We start from the raw sequence: 20,267 nt of genomic DNA, 5'->3' as shown, positions 1-20,267 counted from the left end.
ATTAATATATTATAATATATATTCCGATGTTTTAGCAATCTCTTACGTTGCATTCTGTAATGTAATGAAATAATAACGTGTTGCTTTGCTTATTTTTCACGAAATTGTAATGAAACGTTGCAATTACATTTTCTTTCATTTTCCATACACTATTCTTTCATAGTTTCTTTCAATTTTTAAAATTTTTTCTTCCATTATAACATTGCACTATACTTTGTTATTAGAATTAAAGTGATCAATGACCTACTGAAGCATGGATCACATATAAGTCATGTTTTTCATGAATAGCAAAGAGCACCGAAAAATGCGAAAGAGTGTAAGTTTATACATCATTCAAAACGCATCACGTCGATGTAATAGAAGTACATATAAGCCATTAAATCGTGAGCATTACATATGAAGAAATTTGAGCTTCAGATCGATAAACACTTGTAGTAAAACGTTTGCAATTCTAACCTGTCATGAAATATTCCGATTGAAGTAACAGTTTATTATATTTATGATATGAAGTTACCAAAAATTGTGTCGATTCTTTGATAGCCTGAAAAGATGAAAAGCTCTGCCAACATGGTATCCGAATGCTGCCAGAAAGGCTTGTGATGGTCACTACTTTGAATGATACGTAAAGTGTACCGTCTTTTCAATTCCCGACTTTTAATAGAATATAACGAACAAGAACTAATAGAATTTTTTTTTTTTTTTTTTTTTCAAATCTGCTTGAACATGTGAAGTTGCTGGTTCCAATCTAGCAAGCAGTCAGTTAAGGACGATAAAAGCCCTACTCTCGTGCTAACCGAGAGAAAATATATTAATTTCTTATCGCTTTGCTTTAATCCATAAATTTAACTACGATTTATAGGTCTATGTCTTATGGAACCTCAAATGAGATATTTCATCTCTCTTTTAAATATAGGAGAACATATATATAATAATTAATCCTAAGATTTTATAACAAATAAATTCCAACAATGTTGACAGTATTCATGACAAAAATATTAGTTTGGAATTTATGTAAATTTAGGACTCTTTCAAACAACAATTCAATGTCCTTGTTAAGCTCTTCTAATCGAAAAGTTATTAAATATACAAAAATACATATGTATATATATATACATACATACATGCATACAAATATACCCGAAAATATATTGAATAGTGACATTAGTATAAATTTGTGAGATGAAAACAATTTTAAAGTAATTTTTAGATTTCCTTTTTTCTAATTATTTCTGTTGTCAATAAAAACCGGAAATAGATTTTTATGTTGGTTTAGGTATATATATATTAGGATATATATATATATATATATATATATATAAAAGGGGAAAAAGCAAACAAAAAAAAAAAAAAATTACGAAAAAGTTTTAGTTATGGTACATAGAACTTTCATAGTTATTGTTGTTATCGCCACCTTTTTTTTTGTTTTTCATTTTTAGTCAGAACAAATAGGCACTTTTTGTAAATTGGTACAGAGTTTTCGATTTTTTTACTTTTCTAACACAAAAACATATTTAAAATAAAAAAAAAAAAAAAAAAAAAAAGAAACGTTTTTATCCAATAACCCAAAGCCAATTTAGTACTTTTTACACACATTGGAGAAAAGTTAATTAAATTAGACACACAAAAGTAAAATAATATGAAAAGTAAAATAAAATAAAAAATTCCATTCTATAGTGAAAACATTTTTATGCACATCGCCATTAAAGAAAGAGGAGTCTACTAATTCTATCATTCCGTATGATTTATCCCTAAGCGATTATCAGAATTGTCTTTAAGTCTCTACATACATACTTGATCAGTTTAACCCATGGCAATCAGTAAATTTCCTTGATTCATTCCTTGATTAGTGCTTTCAACAAATACTTGATCGTAGCTACAGTGAGTGCTTAATCGATGAAAAGGTGTGAAATTTCTCGGCCGAGCCACTAGGCTGCAGTCATTCTCTATCTTTATATCTATATTTATTTCTATCTCTCTTTCCCCATTTCTTTCGGTTAAACCGTTATTGTGTTACACGGGTGTTAAAGGACATCACGTGAATGATTGATTGTAACAAAAATTATATAAAGATATTGAAAAACAAAAGGTAACTGTATTACTTGAAGTAATATTGAAACACATATGAACAACGCATCAACAGTTTTTTTTTACTTTCTATATATAAATTACAAAAAGTTGTTTCATGATCATTAATGACATAGCATCGAATGCTACGACGACTGTATGTAGTGATATCAAACGCAAAGGATTAAAAATATACTAATACTGATTTGACTTGCCTACACACGTTTGAACTTTGAAATCGGGCCTATTTAAACTAAGTTGATTTGTAAACAAATTCAAAATTCCAAAGTAATTTCTATTCGAAAACTTATGCGGCGCACTTACGTCAAGAATCTAACGGAAATAATTCGAACTTTAACTAAACTTAATAGCCCGGTATGCATATATATGTAACCATACAGTGGCTCTGAATGTAAGTGCAAACGACATGGGCAGTCAGTGCCCATAACGTGTTGCGAATACTACGAATAGTCATCGATATGTCGACCGTTTTTATCGTCTAGCATCGATAGATGAAATGAGCATCAATGGGTTAAGCGATTTTCACATATTCACTTTACATAACGTATATCATAACGTTATTGTTTTCTGATGATTGTTTCGAAATTTGAAAGGAAATTTAATTTAAAGCATGAGATTTGAAAATAGTTTATGCAATTTGTTTGTTTTATTATGCAACATTTATATTATATACAAGGTTACAAAAATATTGAAAATTATGAAATATTGAATAAGTTATCAACTTAATGAATTTCATTTATACAGTAAGCTAGCCATTCAGTAGCATATTTGCTGTCCTAACTCCCTTTCTCAAATCAAACAAAAAATAATAATAATAATGATAAATAAATTATAAAACGATAGCATAACACAGTCTGATAGTAAAAACAGCATTTTTATGCTCAGCATATGTGTACGTAATAAGTTTATCGTTCCATTTATTATGCTAAAAAAAATGCTCGATAACAAACTGTCCGAATGTGTACGGTTAACCGGTACAAGTCTTTGAGGCTCACTTGAACTTTGCACTAAAACTTTCCCATTTTATCAATTAACACTAAACACATATATATATATGCAAGTTTCAAATTAGTTATGACGTAAAATTTAACCGACTACGTTTTTATTTACGCATCTTACTAATGTGTGTAATGTGGCTTCATAGCTTCACAGTCAGATAGGAAATCGATATCTTGGACAGAAAGGACCGAAATCATCCAAAATATGGGGCAGAGATGTGTTGAGGATCTGTGCGTACAATTTCGGAGCAATTAACTCAGTACTAGATTTGATAATTTCTCTCCGAGCTGTGAATTGAATCAAAGTTTAAGCAGAACTTGCAGCAACAAAAAAAAAACAGTTTCTTATTATTTTAAGATTTTTCTTTTTCTTCTAAATAGTTATTTGTAGTTGTGTGGTTTTTCTTTGAATAACTAAATGCAATAACAACGTTTTAATCATACCCATAGGATCACGCATAAGTGACTAAGTGTCAGATATTGGTATTAAAAGTTACAAAAACCGCAACGCACACCTATGTGAAAAACAGAAAAGCCCAAAACAGTTTTGAGCTTCAGCTTTCTATGGATCCATCCACCGTAACTACATTAAGTTCTTCACTGCATCTCTTTTACTTCTCGCACCCTATTACATCACATGTTGGACAGTCATTCGATCAACTAAAGATATTTGATCGCTTGATGGCATGCCTTTTATTATTTTGAAAAATTAATATCGTAATCCGTTTTTATTAAGTCTTGACCAAGATCACGGTTAAGCATTTTTCACGAAATACTAAATTTTTATTCCTACCAAAGCTAAATAAGACTAAGGAGTTATTTGCTTTAGGATTAAGTTTAAATATCAATTAGGATAGAGCAGTAAGATCATAAAAGCTCGAAACTATCCTATTGATAAATTTTCCGGTTCCCTGGAATTGGTTGTCTTACAAAATCTACTTGTTGTATTCATTTCTGTCGAAATTTCAAATGTAGACGACTTTGAAATTAATGTTTGTACGGTACAAGTTTTTCTTCTTAACAGGCTATCATTTAATGCTTACCAAAGCATGAAGGACTAAATATCATATACGATATATGTTTTTTATTCTGTTTTAATACGCAAAAAGAAAAAGAAATACAAGTGAAACTGCAGGACGAATACGTAAGTTAGCTTAAAGTGAAAACGTAGTAAGCTATGAAACAGTTTGCAAGTTGTTTACTAGGTTTCATGCAAAAAATGAAAAATCTGTCTCTAGCAATAGTAACGCAGGAAGTGATCTTCAACTTGGGCTGGGAACTTTTCTTGTTTGCAGCACTATTCGCCAGAACGAGTATTTTTCTAACTAACATCGCTTCAAATCGATGCAATGGTATTTAGCAGATCGGCAGCTCTGAAAAGTTGACTTTGTTCGTAAATGGGCCGATGATTGTCTCGACTACCGTGGGAATATTCGCAAATTATCCGATAAGAGGGAAACGACCACAAACAGTATTAATACGTAAACCAGTTATCAAATTGTACAGCAGCAGGTAGAATACAAACAATTTATTTATATCCCTTATGTAATTATGGTATTAATAGGAAATTTTAACAAATTCATTGCCTTATGTACTTCAATTTTCTTTCAGTTATTATATTAGTTCATTGTGAATATATTTGTAGACAAAATTGTTTTCAACTTTAAATTTATATCTCAATCTTTGCGGTTATAAAAGTTTTAATTGCCGACAATGATGATCCAAAAATGAATGAAAGGACTCGATTCAATCTGGTCGAAAGTATGTTTATTTCATGGCATATTTTCGATACTCTTCTAAGTGAGAGTGAATGAAAAATTTTCAAAAATTCTTTTTAATAAGCACATCGTTTTATAATGGATATAGTAAGAAAAAATCGCTATATACTCGTTGCTTGGATTTCGGACCGTTATCTTATTGTTACATGACAGGCAGAAATCCCTTTCAATTTCTCTTTCTTCGCAATATGTAATTATTTAACAGCAAAGTTCAAAACAATTTAAAATCATCTTAATTCCAAAAAACTTTGTTTGAAAGGTAAACTTTTTCTTTTGGAAAGCACTGCCGTAAACTTGCAAGACACTTTCGCATTAACCAATAGTCTTCCTCCCTTAAAATACATATATATCTCCTGCCTAGATGAAAAGATCTATATATAGATAAGTATACGCATATATAAGCATGTTTGCATATATTGTAAAAGTTATATACATATATATATATATATATATATAGGTGCGAATGTATTGTAGGTTTATTTTTCGACGCATTGGCAACGCATTGTCAACTGCTGGCCCTACGGTGGAGTAAAAACTCATCCCGGAAATGGAGCCTAATCGATTGTTGATCCGCCCTATATCATCCTACCTCCACTATTCTTCAATGAGATTGAAGGTTCGGATACCGCCTTTGTGTAGGTTTATGTCGACGCATGTCGTGCAAAAAACTGGCGCATTCCCTTCATCCTCTCTTCGCCCATCAACATAAATATTAGCAGATTAAATAGCATGATTTCTAGTTCCAGAGATCTGGAAAGCATATTCTTCAAATATGCCCAAGCCGGACAGACGAAGACAGCATGTTGCCTGTTGCGGTTCATGCTTTCGCACAGTTCGCATATATCATCCGCGTGTCGATTGAAACGACAGAACTAACTCGAGAAATTTCGTTAGGAAAAAATGCACTTCTCTCTATACATGCACGCGTGTATGATTGCGTATATGTAAACATATATATACATATATGTATGTATCCATATATGCATATGCAAATGTATGCTGTATGTAACTATTTCCCAAAAGCATGTTTTATGGGATATAAACATTGTTTTCGTTATTATTAAAATTATTTTGTAATTGTTTTTCTCTCTTTTTTTCTCTCGATTATTTCTCAATAACGTATTCGAACGTAGACATATTGTAATGGACAAGCATGTTCGTACAATTGCTTGTTGGCAATAACTGAATGTGGTAGTGTTAGCGTCTGTTGTTGCTACGTTGTCGTTGTTTAATTTTTGGTTTTACAACTTTTTTGGCGAATTTAATGTTACAGTAATAAATTTTAATTAATTAGGCAAAATCAGTGAATAAATGCGTACGTATATACCTATTAAAAAAATAATACATTTTTAACATAGGCATTTACGTTGTAAACGATTTCAACAAATTATTTTATTTTTCACATTTTCATATCTCTCTTACAGCACAAAAAGAAGAATTCCAATGTCCTTCAAATATAGCCAACGGCAACTATGCTGATCCGGTTACATGTCGGCGTTTCTATCAGGTAATCTATTCAGCTATTATAAATAAAAGCAGTTTATATCTATCTAAAAGGCGAAATAGCGCAAAAGTGTTATTATTTTAAGCCTTAAATCTCAAATCAAATCTGATTGACATTAAATTGCTTGCTATCACTGAACTACGTTTTCAAGTATGTAAATCAATTCGACGTATCAGAGACGTCCGATCTGTTTCAAACCTAGTTAGCTAATATAGCATAGAAACAGTCGCACTGAGACCGATCAAAATATTCGCTTCTCGTTTCATTTTCGTCAATATATATGTGTAGAAAGTTTGCTTCTTAATCGAATCATTGAATCTAAAGTGAATCTTCATGTTAAGAATGAGCTTACAATGGAAATCGTTATCATTTATGGCAAATGCATTGAAATTTCATCAAAAATAATTGTTGTTCAGTTTCGATTTCATACTAAACGCATTTCTCTGCATTCGAGAGTGTATGTAACTGATAAATACCGTTCAATATCATATACTCCTGCTTCCTAAGTATTTGAGAATATGAAGCATTATCGGACATTGAGTTTGATGCTGATTAAAATTTTTCCCCATCGACATAGTTACAATGACTATAGGCTTACCCTAGTATAGGCTAAGTTCCCATGAACGGAACTCAACTCTGATAATTTCTCAACTATATTGAAGAGTTTACTATACCGTGCTGAGTGGCAAGTATAAGTAGAATTACAAGTAGAATTTATTTTTCTTTTTACCACAATATACGTGCGGCCGAATCAATGAACACTTTTAACTTTGATTTGTGCAACCGTTTTTATAACAACTTTATACAACGGCTTGTCTAACACACGCACAGTCAGAAACGAATCCCGTAGTTAAAACAAGCACTTGTTTATATATTCGTCACGATTCTGAATAATTATGCACAGGTCCTCAACACGTATCTGTCGAAAATTTTGGATCGATTGGATTTGGATTTTACTGCTTGACGATCGCACTTTGGAGCTCATTGTAGTGGGATCCGTTAGGAATATGTCAATTGCTCAAAAAAAAAGAAGAAAATTATTTAAAAATACAATGTGAAATAATCAAAACAGTTACATTCGTAGCTCAAGCAAGTATCAAGTTCAATATGTACGGATTAGGCTTGAAGGCTTAAACCATGACACTACAGAGGAAAACATGACTTAGAAGCAATAAAAAAATTCAAAGTAAACCGTTTACAATGTTCTTAAGCCTAAAGCACTAAATAGTAACAAACGAACATTAGCCACTCGATCTTTTTTGCACGATTTTGAAATAACGTGGTTCACCAATAAGAACAAACATATATATATTTACAATTTTTTTTCCACGTTTTTCTAAGGAACATATCAACCATGCCCAAAAAAATAGTCATATTATGTATGTAAATACTATAAGAGTAGGGTCTACCGCACTGAGATTCGAACTCGCAAACGCTGCAACTATACGGTTGCAATGTACCCTTTAAAGAAGCAGGACCTAAGTAAAATGCAATAATGATAGGAAAAACTTATCATACAATGGACTTAACTGGTTCTTCGCAATTCTATTACATTCACTTTAACTATAAAATGAAAAGAGAAAAAAAAACACATAAATATATATATATATATATATATATATATTGTTTTATGCCTTTCATATTTATTAAAATAACTTTTAAAATTGATAAACTTTTTAATAAATTTTTTTTATAAATTTTTTAATTTAATATTTAGTGTGTAGATGGTTTTCCGTACTTGAATCGTTGTCCTTCTGGTTTATATTTTGATGATGTACAAAAATTCTGTACCTTCAAGGATGAAGCCAAATGTGGTCCGTTATCAACAAGTAAGTCGATATAAATTTATCAAATTTTAATAATTTAAAAAATGATATAAAAGGATTAAAAAAAAACCACAAAATGTTAAATAAAAATTTATGAACCATTACTAAATCAAAGTTAAAAATACATATCCATGTACTACAACATCTATAAGTATTCATATATATATATATATATATATATACATATATATACATATACATATATACATATAATATATATACATATATATATATACAAATTTGATTAAATTGAATAACAATATCAAATATATTAAATACAACAGTAGAAAAAATGTATATAAAATATATATAAATAAATAATATATATATACAGTACTTTCTTTATATTATAACCATTTCAATATGATGATAACATATATAAAAATGCAACACTTTACATAAATAATTCTTAACTTGAGCTTAATGTCTTTTGAAAACTTCAATATTAACACATACATATTTATGTTATTTATTTATTTAAATATTTTTTTTTTTTTGCCTTAGCATAACAATGAAAATTATTTCATATATTTAGCGAAAAGTACTGTACCGATGAAAAGATTACGGTATACAATAAATAGTTCAAGCATATGGTTTAATCACATAAACCTGGGGAGAGATGAACAAAGATATTTAGTTTTAGGTTTACTATAGAGAGATGAGGACATTTTTCTGCACATCTCTACAATATTCATGCTCATACGTATCGTAGAAACACATTAGAGATAAATTGAACTGCAGACCTTAATGCATTTCTAATAGAATTTTCTGTTATGCTCTTTCTACTTCCTGCATATAACCACATATATCTACCTATAGAAATTTGTATGCATTTCCCACTAGCATATAGCACTAATAAAACATGTATTAAAGGCAAGTAAAAACCATGTATTTGCTTGGAATCTTTGTAAGAAATGTGTTTAAACTATAAGGATTAGTAAGCAATTTTAAATATATATGTCGCATAATTCATTTACTGGACAACTTTTTCTACATATTGTTAGACGTAAATTAAAATAAGAATTTTGCAAAAAGGAAAAAAAAAAAACAACAACAAAATATTCAATTTAAAAAAAAAAATTTAAGAAAAAATCGAAATATTTAAAAGACATTCCTTAAATGCATTGACTTTATTAAAAAAAAAAAATCAAAAAACAAAAAACAAAAACCGATAGGAAAATACCAATTCCAATTCCACCATGAATAATCCTTTCATTTGTCTTGCAGGCATTTCGCAAAAAAATTCTCGCATAAACTTTCTGTCGAATATCTCTAAATAATTTGTCAGTTTTTATATAGTAAGTGTACAGCTGCACTAACAAAACCACCAAATCGTCAAGTGATAACTTATCACAGCAAATGATGCTAGTACATCATCAATATTTAACTTTGACAGTCATTGAGAAGAACATCAATAACTTTCAAGTAATAAAAAAACAAAAAAAATGCTCTTAATACGCACACATACATAACTTATGAAAAATAGTAAAGATTAAGGTTCAAAAAAGGAAGGAAAAAACACAAGGAAAAGAAGAAGAAGAAAAAAAAGGGGATAAGAAATTAGATCTTCAAAAAATTTACTTCTCTTTTAACAGTAATAGTAATTTATTTTATTTCCATTTAAAGAAAATAAAAAAAAATAAAAAATTAAATAAAATTCGACATATTTTCTTTTATGACATTAAAATATTTGTATGCAATACTTTTACAAGTTTTCTATATCCTAAAAGTATACAAAGCTTAATGAAAGCAAATAGTAAAAATAGTAAAGTTGCAGTGTAACGAAGTTTGGATACCCATGGTCTCAAATAGAGTTACATTTGAATTAAAATTTTAAATTGAAATTTTATAAAAATTTTTAATTAATTGAAGAAAAAAATGTTCGAAATTTACTTTAAGGCTTTTGCTATCAATTTATATAAATTCGGAATTGTCAAAATTAGGAAAAGAATAGACCGATGGGCAAAATTTATACTGATTTAGATAAATGAAATTTTAGATCAAAAATTTTAAAGGAAAAACTTAAACCAATAGTCAAGTTAAATCGCTATAGATATAGGGAAAATCAGAAATATTCTTTTCCTAAATTGATCACACTGTGACAGACATTTCCTGTGTCAAATTTCACATAATAAACGGGATTAGTGTTTCAGTTGAGCTTAGTTCTGTACGAGATAAAAATGTTTTTTTGTTTTTGGCTTTTACAATGTATGTTAGGATATGATTTCTGACTATCAATGGGTCATGGCACACATTATTACGGGAAATGAATCTATGCATACTGAAAGGGAACTGATCTATCGAGCGAATATCATGGAAAAGGTGAGTCAAGACTGGAAAAAACGCGCCCAAGTCACTCCAAAATCAAGATAATTTCTTCGATTATCGTGGTATTGTTCACTATGAATACCTTCCGCCGGGTCAAACTGTTAGCACAGAACAGTAATTGAGTTTAAGTGCGTAGCTTGGAATATTAATGTTTGAAAAGTTTGAAGAACATATTTTCAATATCTTTGTAGTTGAGAGAATAAAGCTTATACCCACTTTTCGATTGTATTATGAATTTTCGCATCTCTCTTATTTCTAACACATAAAATATAAACATGTAAAAAATGCACTTAAAGCTAATGAAAAAAAAAAAACGAAGAAAATTAAAGATTTGAAACAGAAAGTTAAAATATTTGAAACTAGCAAAGGTAGTTTGCAAAAGATTGATAGAATGTAATCTAATGTAGCCTCAGTACGAGACGATTGCACCAAAAATTGAATGTAATCCCAAATTTCGGAATAAATGTCGTGAAAAATATCAGTTTAAAGCTTTACATAATTGATAATTGGCTTCTATGAGTACATGCATAGGCCGTTCAAGGCGTTAAATATCGTAATTTAAGCAACAAGAAAAAAGAAAATATTTGACTTGTGGTACAGATTACGGGCAAACTAGACGGAATGAATTTCACTTGTTTTTCTTTTCTTTTTTTTTTTTTTTTTTGTTGACATAGTAATCGAATTTCAAATAGCTACCTATAGGTAGACCTATCGAAAACGTTTTCAGGTAAATATATATTTTATGTGGAAAAATTCCGACAATTACTTTTGTATGTTGCAAGCCTTTGATAAATTGAAAATATGTGATGTCATGATGAGTAGAAAGAACAAAAAAAAAAAAAAATAAATAAATAAATAAATAAATAAGAAAACTTTTTTTTTTAACTACTGTTAAGAAAAATAACTTTAAAATTCAAAGCATATTTTTGTGTTTTGAAAGAAAAATAAGATTTTTTTATAAAGTTCTTTATGCATTAAGTGAACTTATGTTTATCTCTCTTTGTCTCTCTCTCTCTCTCTCTCTCCGTCTCTTTTTGAGAAACTATTACCTGGCCCGGTACAAAAGTTGAAACAATACAACTTGATTAAGGCAATCTATATAAAATATTCCCAGACTTTTTTCATAATTTAATTGAATTTCTATTAGAAAACGAAAAAAAATTTGTTAAAATATTCCGAAAATGTTTATTGCATACAGTAATGTTCTCTTAAAGGTGCCGCGCTTACGGACATTTATGTTCAGTTAGATGGGAGAGTATTTAGTTATGCAAAATAATAAAAATAAAATGAATATAGAAAAACACATCACGCAATAAGTGCGTAGAACGTTTACCCCCCATTGTCTTCAAAATTACAAAAGTAGATATTAAAACCTCTGCAACATGTAATTAATGTTCGGACCATACACTACTTCGCTTAAGACATGTATTCGCAATAATCATATTGTTACGAAAATCCTAAATTCAGTTAATGTCAGCTAAGTAAATTTCGTAATAATAAATTCCCTAAAGAAGGAGACACCAAATAGGCATTTGCAGGCGCCTCATGCAGTTGCAGGCTGATGAAAACGATTAGCGGAAAAGCAGACAGGCTAAAAGCTAGGTGCACATTCGCAGGCGCGCGTCATGCGCAGGCGCGTCATGCAGGTGCAGGCCGATAAAAACGTTTAGAGGAAAGCCAGGCTGGGATCAGAAATAAAACCATAAATTTAGGTAAAGAATTTGTAGCAAGGGTTTATCATGGGTTCCTGCCTGAAAGGCTTAACCCCCTCGGTGGCCCAAGCCACTTTAAGCGTACTACGCCCCCTGGCGAGTTAGACAATCCTCACAGAGTAGGGGCCTAAGCAACACCAGAGTCCAGAACAGTTTATTGTGTATGGCCCCACCCTGGTCAGTGGTGAGGCCTAGCTGCACTCGACTGTTCCAGTTTGGCTAGGAACTTGCCAACCACAGCCACCACGAGTACTCCCCGAAGGGTCGCACCCAAGCAGTCAGGACTCACAAATTGATCAACGCTCGCTTCCGCCATAAGGCTTCCACGGCGCTGTTGATCAATTACCACCATTACCCGCAGGCATCCGTGGCATAATAGGCAAAAGGGGAAAAAGCCTTTCCGTCAAATCCCTTTTTTCATTTTTGCATGTATTAATTAATTAATTCTCGAGAGGGTTTTTAATAATCGCCCAAAGGGAAAACCGTCCGTCAATTCCTTTTTGTATTATTATTATTCTTTAGAAAAAATTAATTTATTTCATTACGACTTTATGAACAAAGTCCATCATACACCCGCAGGCATACGTGGCTTTGTGAGGCGAGCTTCCTGACTTCCGTGGCTCCCAGTTTGTTTTACAAAGCCTTTAGGTATAGTAAGATGCTTGTAAAATTGTATATAAATAGAATATTCGTGAAAAGTAGAGTTAGTCTGGCAAGAACGTAGAAGTTGAGAGTACGGCCAAAATAAATTGTAAATAAATATTCCTACTGTTGTGAAAGACAAAGTAGTAAAATAAAAGGAACTTTGAAGTGTATTTCTCTTGATCAAAATATCCGCGATCTAGTAATACGAACTGCATCTTAGTAAAAGCGTATTTCATAACAATATTTTAAAATCAGTCGTTATATGGCAAGCGGTTGAAAAACTAGTCTCATCCGATCTTTTTAAAATGACATTCGTCCCTGGGACAAAACAGGTCAATTGACAAAATTTTTTTTTTTTAATGTTTCAAAAATGTCGCCCCTTTAGGTTGAACGTAAAAGAACAAGATGTTTAGGCGGACAGACAAGCTTAAGCCGATTCATAATCACGTTTACGTTATAATAAAAGATGAGTACTGTATATATATCCACACCAACTCAGTATATGATTGTACTACTAGATAAAAAATGAACGAGAAAGTGATGCTCTTTTATACCCATCACCGTTATCGTAAAAAAGCTGTAGCGAAAAAAGAAAAACAACAACATTTTCATAACATTGATGGGGTGGTAGGTTTCTTCCATTACCACAAAAAAAATAAGAAATTCGTAGAATGTATACGTGGTATGTTATGAGCAACGACCAAAAGCAAGGAAAGCAAAGGTGCTCCGTGCGGACATCGTACGTCTGTACTTTGCAGGCGATATTTTCACGGGAGAATGTTTTGCACAGGGTACAAGGACAAACGAACGAACGAATATGATTAGGTGTATTCCAAATTTGAAATTTTATAGATCTTATGGGGTTTTTGGAGATTATTTCTGCGCGTTATAAAGGTTCAATTCAACTTTGGGTAAGCGTGAGCAATTTCTCCCATTTTTTCCAGATAATGCGGTATCGCTCATAGATAATATATATTTATCTGCTGTAGTTTATGAATAGTGTGTTTTTATTCCGATTTAAAAAAAAAAAAACAGACCCTACGGGATACTGTAGGCGTATTGTTCGACCAATTGGGCACACTTTCAACACCAGCCCGGGTTCAAGAATTTCCAATGTTTATGGCAAATTTGAAAAGAATATTTAGACGTTACACAAACAGCGGGACAGACTGACATGCTTAAATCGATTCCGAATATATTGCCGATCGAAAGTATGAATACTTTTTGGGGTCTCTAAAGTTTCCTTTTTGGCCATTGCAACGTATAAGTTATACTCTCTTTGTATAATTTTTTTTTTTTTTTTTAGGTTTGTAATTAAAAAAAAAATTGACATCATTTAGTAATTGAAGAGTAACACTCCCTTAAGAGTGAATATATATTGTGAGGAGACTACTGTGAAAATGATTAACTAAAAAAGGAGTAGAACGAAATAAATAATTTTTTCATCTAAATCAAAAGGTCATAACCCACACTAAGTACTACTAATACTTATATGAAATACAGAAAAATTACTTTCATTTCATGTACGTACGTGTGCAATCATTTTGGTATTTGTTTACTCTTTTTTTTTTTTTTTTTTCTTTTCTGTTGACTATATAAAAATTTAATTGTGTTTACTCATTTGTGTATATTTTTATAGAGATGAAAGAAACCTTCTAGTCCTAGTTTTTGTTTTACATACAAAATACAACTGTAGGTCGTCTGTAAAGATATATCTCTTATCTATGTATATATAGACACTTTTAAAAGTTTATTAAATACTTGTACTTATCTTAAGAAATTATGAAATTTAATCTTAAATTCTTAAGTCTAGTTTTATCCTATTTTCTTATGAGAGAAACGAAAACCCATAAAATTACCATACTCTTGATAAATTAGATATAGTTTTCATCTTTCTCTTTATTATTACATTATACATATGTATAATATCATAATTTTTATAACATTCTGGGTCCGTCTGTTCGTCATTCCAATAGGGCGTCGCTATTGAAAAACGTGAATTTAAGATCGAGACGTTTAATGCATTCTTTTTCCATTTATAAATATAAAATTTATTTTATTTCCTTTTGTACAAATTGCACTAATTCTCAAACGTAATCAACGTGTAGTCATTATATATGAAAAGCATTGTAGTTTTCTAACTTACAATCTTTCCAGCTTTAAAGTATTTAGAAATATTCAAACGCTTGCAGTAAACGGTTGACGTACTTAAGTAGAGTGACTTAGAGTACCTATATGCTATAAAGTGTTTGTAGCGTTCATGCAGTGTGTGCAGGATGTATTGGTTCCATATGACCGTGTCTAACCCAAATGGCCTTGAGATAGAGCAATTTTTTTAGTATTATGAACAAATCAAATTATTTTCGAATTTCCAACTAAGGTTTGTCTGCCCATCTAAAGTCTGCTTATATACTTTGCCTAATTTCTTTGGTTGCCGGGATAAACATGGCATCTCTAAGTAATCTCAGCGTGTTGTTTCGCTGAAAATAGAAATTTTTGGGACACTTTATTCCCGTAAAAAAGAACCCTTCGCATGGTGGGCTATTTTCCAAATTTTAAAAAATTTCTTCCAGCTCGTTTGCATTTACTACTTAAACCCTATTCGCAAAGCAGACATGTCTATGTTAAAGATGAAAATAACGGATCCAATATATATAAAACTAAAGGTTGGAACCACCCAGAAAGGTGTTCTAACAAACTGCAAAACATGTATAGCAAAGTACAATTTTCATTCTATCGCATTAAGAATCAAACCTAAGACTTTTGATTAGATGTTGACCATCTTACCCGCTAGCCTGTGCGGTCGTCAAATGCTTCATTAGAGATTTTTTCTTATATTTTATCATTTTCTAACAATTCGATTCTCACAGTAGATTGCATTCGTTTTAAGCAATTTAAGTATATTGTACTGTAATGTAATAATAGGTAAAGGGACAAGGTCTCGAATCCGCGCACCCAATAATGCTAAAGCATTTTTATACTTTATTTTAATACGAGAATCGCAAGTTTTCATGAAAACTTGTCGATTTTCCAAAAAAAAAAAAAAAAACCTCAAAGAAAGGAAAGGCTTTACCTACCTCATCCAGTTGGCGACTCGTGAAAATCGTAACAACAATTGACAGATATTTAGCGGGAAAAGGAATAACACCAAGATGTCTAGACGATCTAAGGTAATATTAACTTGCTTGCAAAAGTCTCTGCATATATGCAGAAAACAACTTAGAGTCGAGTCAATAGAGTTGAATTGCATTATTGCACAAACGGCCAAGGTCAGAACGATAACTAAAGCGTTATAGGTACAAGTCGCTGCAAGGAATTTGCAAACGGCTTTCCTAGGAATTATAAATAAAACCTATACTATATACAAAAACGTAAAATCACGACAAAACGAAAAATTATTTACGGCTCCGGCAAATCTTCTTTACCCTCTGCTTGTGTCCCAATAAATAATCTTAACTCTTATACCTTCTAATATAGGCTTGGTGTGGCTGATTTTACCGATATTTGTAAAGCATATATAGTGTATAGTAAAATATAAGTAATGAGCAAACAAGCTAGAAAGAAGCTTTAGCAACTTTGAAACCAACAGCTTCGTTTTTGCAACCAAGAAAACATTTGGTAGAGATATTGCGCTGACAGACCGACAAATAGACGGACATGGTTAAATCAATTTAGAATTTGGTGCTGATAAAGAATATTTCTTCTTTATTGAATCTCTAAGGTCGCCTTGTGAGTGTTGCAAATATGCATTAAGAAAATCAATATTTTTTCGTCCTTTGTTGGAGGGGGGGATTCGTTTTGAAATAAAGCTTGCCTTTCACTTAATAAAAGTTTATTAAATATCTCCTTTCCAAACAGTTTTGATTGATGCATTTAAAAACATGGTCCGAATTTTGTTATATCTTTGTACATTTTTTTTTACAAGTTTATCCATAATTAGATTATTTTTGTTATTTGTACGTATTTTTAACGATAACCGATTAGGTTATTCCCGCATTTACATTGTTTGCCGGTTGTAAACATTGATCCTTGAGAAAACTGAAATATTATTTCACTAAAGTGTTAAATTATTCAGTCGATATGCATTACATTAAATTAAATGACAATTTAAGACTAAACTAACAATAATAGTGAATTTCAATAGCTAAAGCAGACCGAAAGAGAAAAATGTTGTCGTCCTTTTCTTCTTAAGCGTCTTCACAAATTTTTTTCCTCTTTGTGTTACATTACCTATTACTACCTCCTCGTAGATATTGAGAACAAATGATAAGAAAACTTAAACCCATCCACACTAATACCATATAACACTAATACATCGGTCAATAAGTTGTGGGACTAAGTAAGAATACAAAATATCTCTTCTTCTTTTTTTTTGGGGCAAAATACGATCTTGTTCATCAACGCACTCCCTTTCAAGTGTATCGACGCGTTTCTTATTGACTCTCAAAGCACTTTTCATTTCCCGCATTGATCTCATCATCCTTTTGATATTGCTAGCGGCCGGATCTCATGCATGGCACAGCAAATTGAATTTCAGTACATGCGATTTTATCAACAATTCCGAAATTCTGGTGAAAATCCTTTTAACGATGAGGCACTTTTCAAAGATAGTACGAGATGACATCAATGTATCAGTACGGGGAATTATTGACCGATATATTACATATATGCATATATATATATATATGTGTTTGCCAAACAACACAATTGCAATACACAACACAACATTTACGCAATCCATGTTTGTATACATATAGTACATGCTTGCTTATCGAAAAGCAATGGATACAATACCAAGTATATTTCATGCATTATTCAACAAAGTGTTTTGTTCACTTAACAACAATTTCAATTGATTGAAATTACTGAAGCACAAAATGAATTTTGATTTTTGATTTCGTTTTTACTATAAATGTCACACAACACAATTGTGTGTGCGTAGGCATATAGATACGCAATTATGTGTCTATGTTCACATTGATATAATGTCATCAAGTGAAAATCGACAAGTTGGTTAAGAGCCTGCTTGTAACATGCATACGCACATTTACAATTATTTGCAATTTATATCTGAGAGTGTATAATTTCAATAAAGTTGTTTTTGTTGTTTTTTTTCTCATTTTTTTAACACATTATCATAACCCAAGTTCTGGGGACACACAAATTTTCCTTATTTACATACATATTATCATTCTTGTTAGTGTTTTTATTAATTATTGTACATAAAAATACCCATATTATAATAATGTGTTTATTTTACATAAATATAAACTATTTTTTACAAAAGTCCCCTTTTTGTTATCGATCAATCGATCAATGCAAGATTGTTTTTTAATTCAGAATGACTTTCTCAATCGATATGAGCTTCTCTGTCTGTGTATTCTCTCAGTAAAATCTCAGTTTTAGCGGCTTGTAATACGCTACACCTTGTCGATCCCATTATATGCATAACTAGGCTTTATGTCAATAAATATTCATCCTCGGTGTCGATATAGACAGCTCTTTTTGCTCTTGGGATTGTCGTAGTAGACTCAATTTTCATTAACTGTTAAGCTGTTCGAAAATGCTTCGAGAGTTTGAGTTGGGTTTGCATCCAATATGTCTAGCAATTAATTGTCTTCAAATTTTTCTTTGATCCTTTAGTTTTTTCCTCCTTATTAACTGAATAAGACTAAATTGAAAACTCACGTAGACGAAAAAAATTAAAATGATCGAATTTAACCGTTGCGCATATTGATACTTTGCATTACTCTATAATCTTGACGACTAGATTTCGCCGATCAAAATATATGCAAGCACCTAATAAAACTTTATTACAAGTAGAGTATAATAGCGAAGAACGGTAAATATTAGAATTGAAAACTTGGCTTCTCTTTACGACAATGGGCTTAGATCAATTACAAAATGGACAACTCCAACAATCCTTTTTCTCGCATCTCAATTAATAAGAAACTTTATGCAATTTAAATTCATTTGGCATTGCTCTGTACAAAAATCCTGATCTCAAATGATTTTAATACAAAACAAAAAAAAAAAGAAAAAATTCTCTTTATATAAATATAACCGCGAATTAATATCCAGCCAGGTTTTTATTTTCGCGCGAAAAGCGCAAAACAATCTCATTAAATTTATCGTCATACGAATCAAGTTTTCATAGCATTTTTTAACAACTTTAAACTATTACAAATCGAATGAGTGTTTGATTTGAATCGCGACAATATTTTTAACATCGTCTAAATTCATTGGAAAAGCATATCGCAATTTATGTAATGGCAATTTAATAAATGGTATATATGGCCATAAATATGATATCATTCTCGTGGATTTAGTTCCCGATTGTTGCTGCGCCACCACCCTCGTAGTAGTAATAGTAGCAGTAGTAGTAGTAGTAGTAGTAGTAGTATTTAACAATAAGTGAACATTATCAGATGAGAAATATATCTCTTACTGTAATAATATTTGAAAATTTATGTTTTCATATGATAAAAAAAAAAAAAAAAAAAAAAAAACAAGAAGAAGAAGAAGAAGAAACTTTCATGGATTTTGTTATTTATTCACATATATGCGAAAAAATCTCTCCACATTTTACTGTTTCTTTCTTCACCAGTTCAATGATAACGATTTGTATAAAATACATATTTATAACACCTATCCCCCTCGCATTCTTTTGTTTTGCTTTTTTTTTTTTTTTTTCAGCTCCTGCAACTGTAACAGATGCTCCTGTTGATAAAGCGCAAAAATGCAATACGGAAGAATGTCAACTGCCATACTGCTTCTGCTCGAAGGATGGTACACAAATTCCCGGTGGTTTAGAAGCCGATAAGGTATACAACAAAAAAACTCAATGAAACATATTTAATGCTAAACTAAAATCACACAAACAAATATGTAACATACAGTTAAATAGCAATTCCCCTAAGAAGAGAAAAAGTTGAACATAAAAAAAAAAAAAAACAAACAGGAAAATATTATGTTTAGCTTACGTCGAATTTACTTTTATAGCACACAACTACAATCAATATAAAAAGTATTAACACCATTGCATTATTATTATTATTATTATTGTATCATTGAGAAGAAAAACTATAATCATCTTGCGATCAACGGATTTTCGATATCCGCTACGCTATATTCATAAGTACAAATTGAATCGACCAACTACCACGTATTTGAAATTATTTTTACACTAACGTTTTAGATCAGGGATGGGTAACTTTTTTCATCAACGGGCCAATATTAATTTTCATATCGCGACGGCGGTTAGAAAAACTTGCAATTATTATTTAAAATACGGCATTCATCACCTTTTTAAATCGCTCGTTTCATAGCTTAATGAGCCAAAAGAAAAAAAAAAAAAAAAAAAAAAAAAAAAAAAAAAAAAAAAAAAAAAA

The 20,267-nt window shown here is 30.9% G+C and overlaps 1 protein-coding gene across 1 annotated transcript in view; it reads left to right on the top strand.

The window, feature by feature from the left end:
* The first annotated feature begins 6,172 nt into the window (after nucleotides 1–6,172).
* LOC119644802 (chitin deacetylase 1) overlaps nucleotides 6,173–20,267 on the top strand; it is a 57,071-nt gene continuing 42,976 nt past the window's right edge. Inside the window, exons 1-4 of the mRNA XM_038044540.1 lie at nucleotides 6,173–6,176; nucleotides 6,220–6,368; nucleotides 8,083–8,194; nucleotides 19,573–19,700. Of these exons, the coding sequence (XP_037900468.1) occupies nucleotides 6,173–6,176; nucleotides 6,220–6,368; nucleotides 8,083–8,194; nucleotides 19,573–19,700 (393 nt within the window). The remainder of the gene's footprint in view (nucleotides 6,177–6,219; nucleotides 6,369–8,082; nucleotides 8,195–19,572; nucleotides 19,701–20,267) is intronic.

The sequence above is a fragment of the Glossina fuscipes genome, unplaced genomic scaffold (genome assembly GCF_014805625.2).
Source record: "Glossina fuscipes isolate IAEA_lab_2018 unplaced genomic scaffold, Yale_Gfus_2 0, whole genome shotgun sequence".
NCBI lineage: Eukaryota > Metazoa > Arthropoda > Insecta > Diptera > Glossinidae > Glossina > Glossina fuscipes.
Note: the sequence above shows the minus strand (reverse complement) of the source record. Positions and strands in the feature narration are given on the sequence as shown.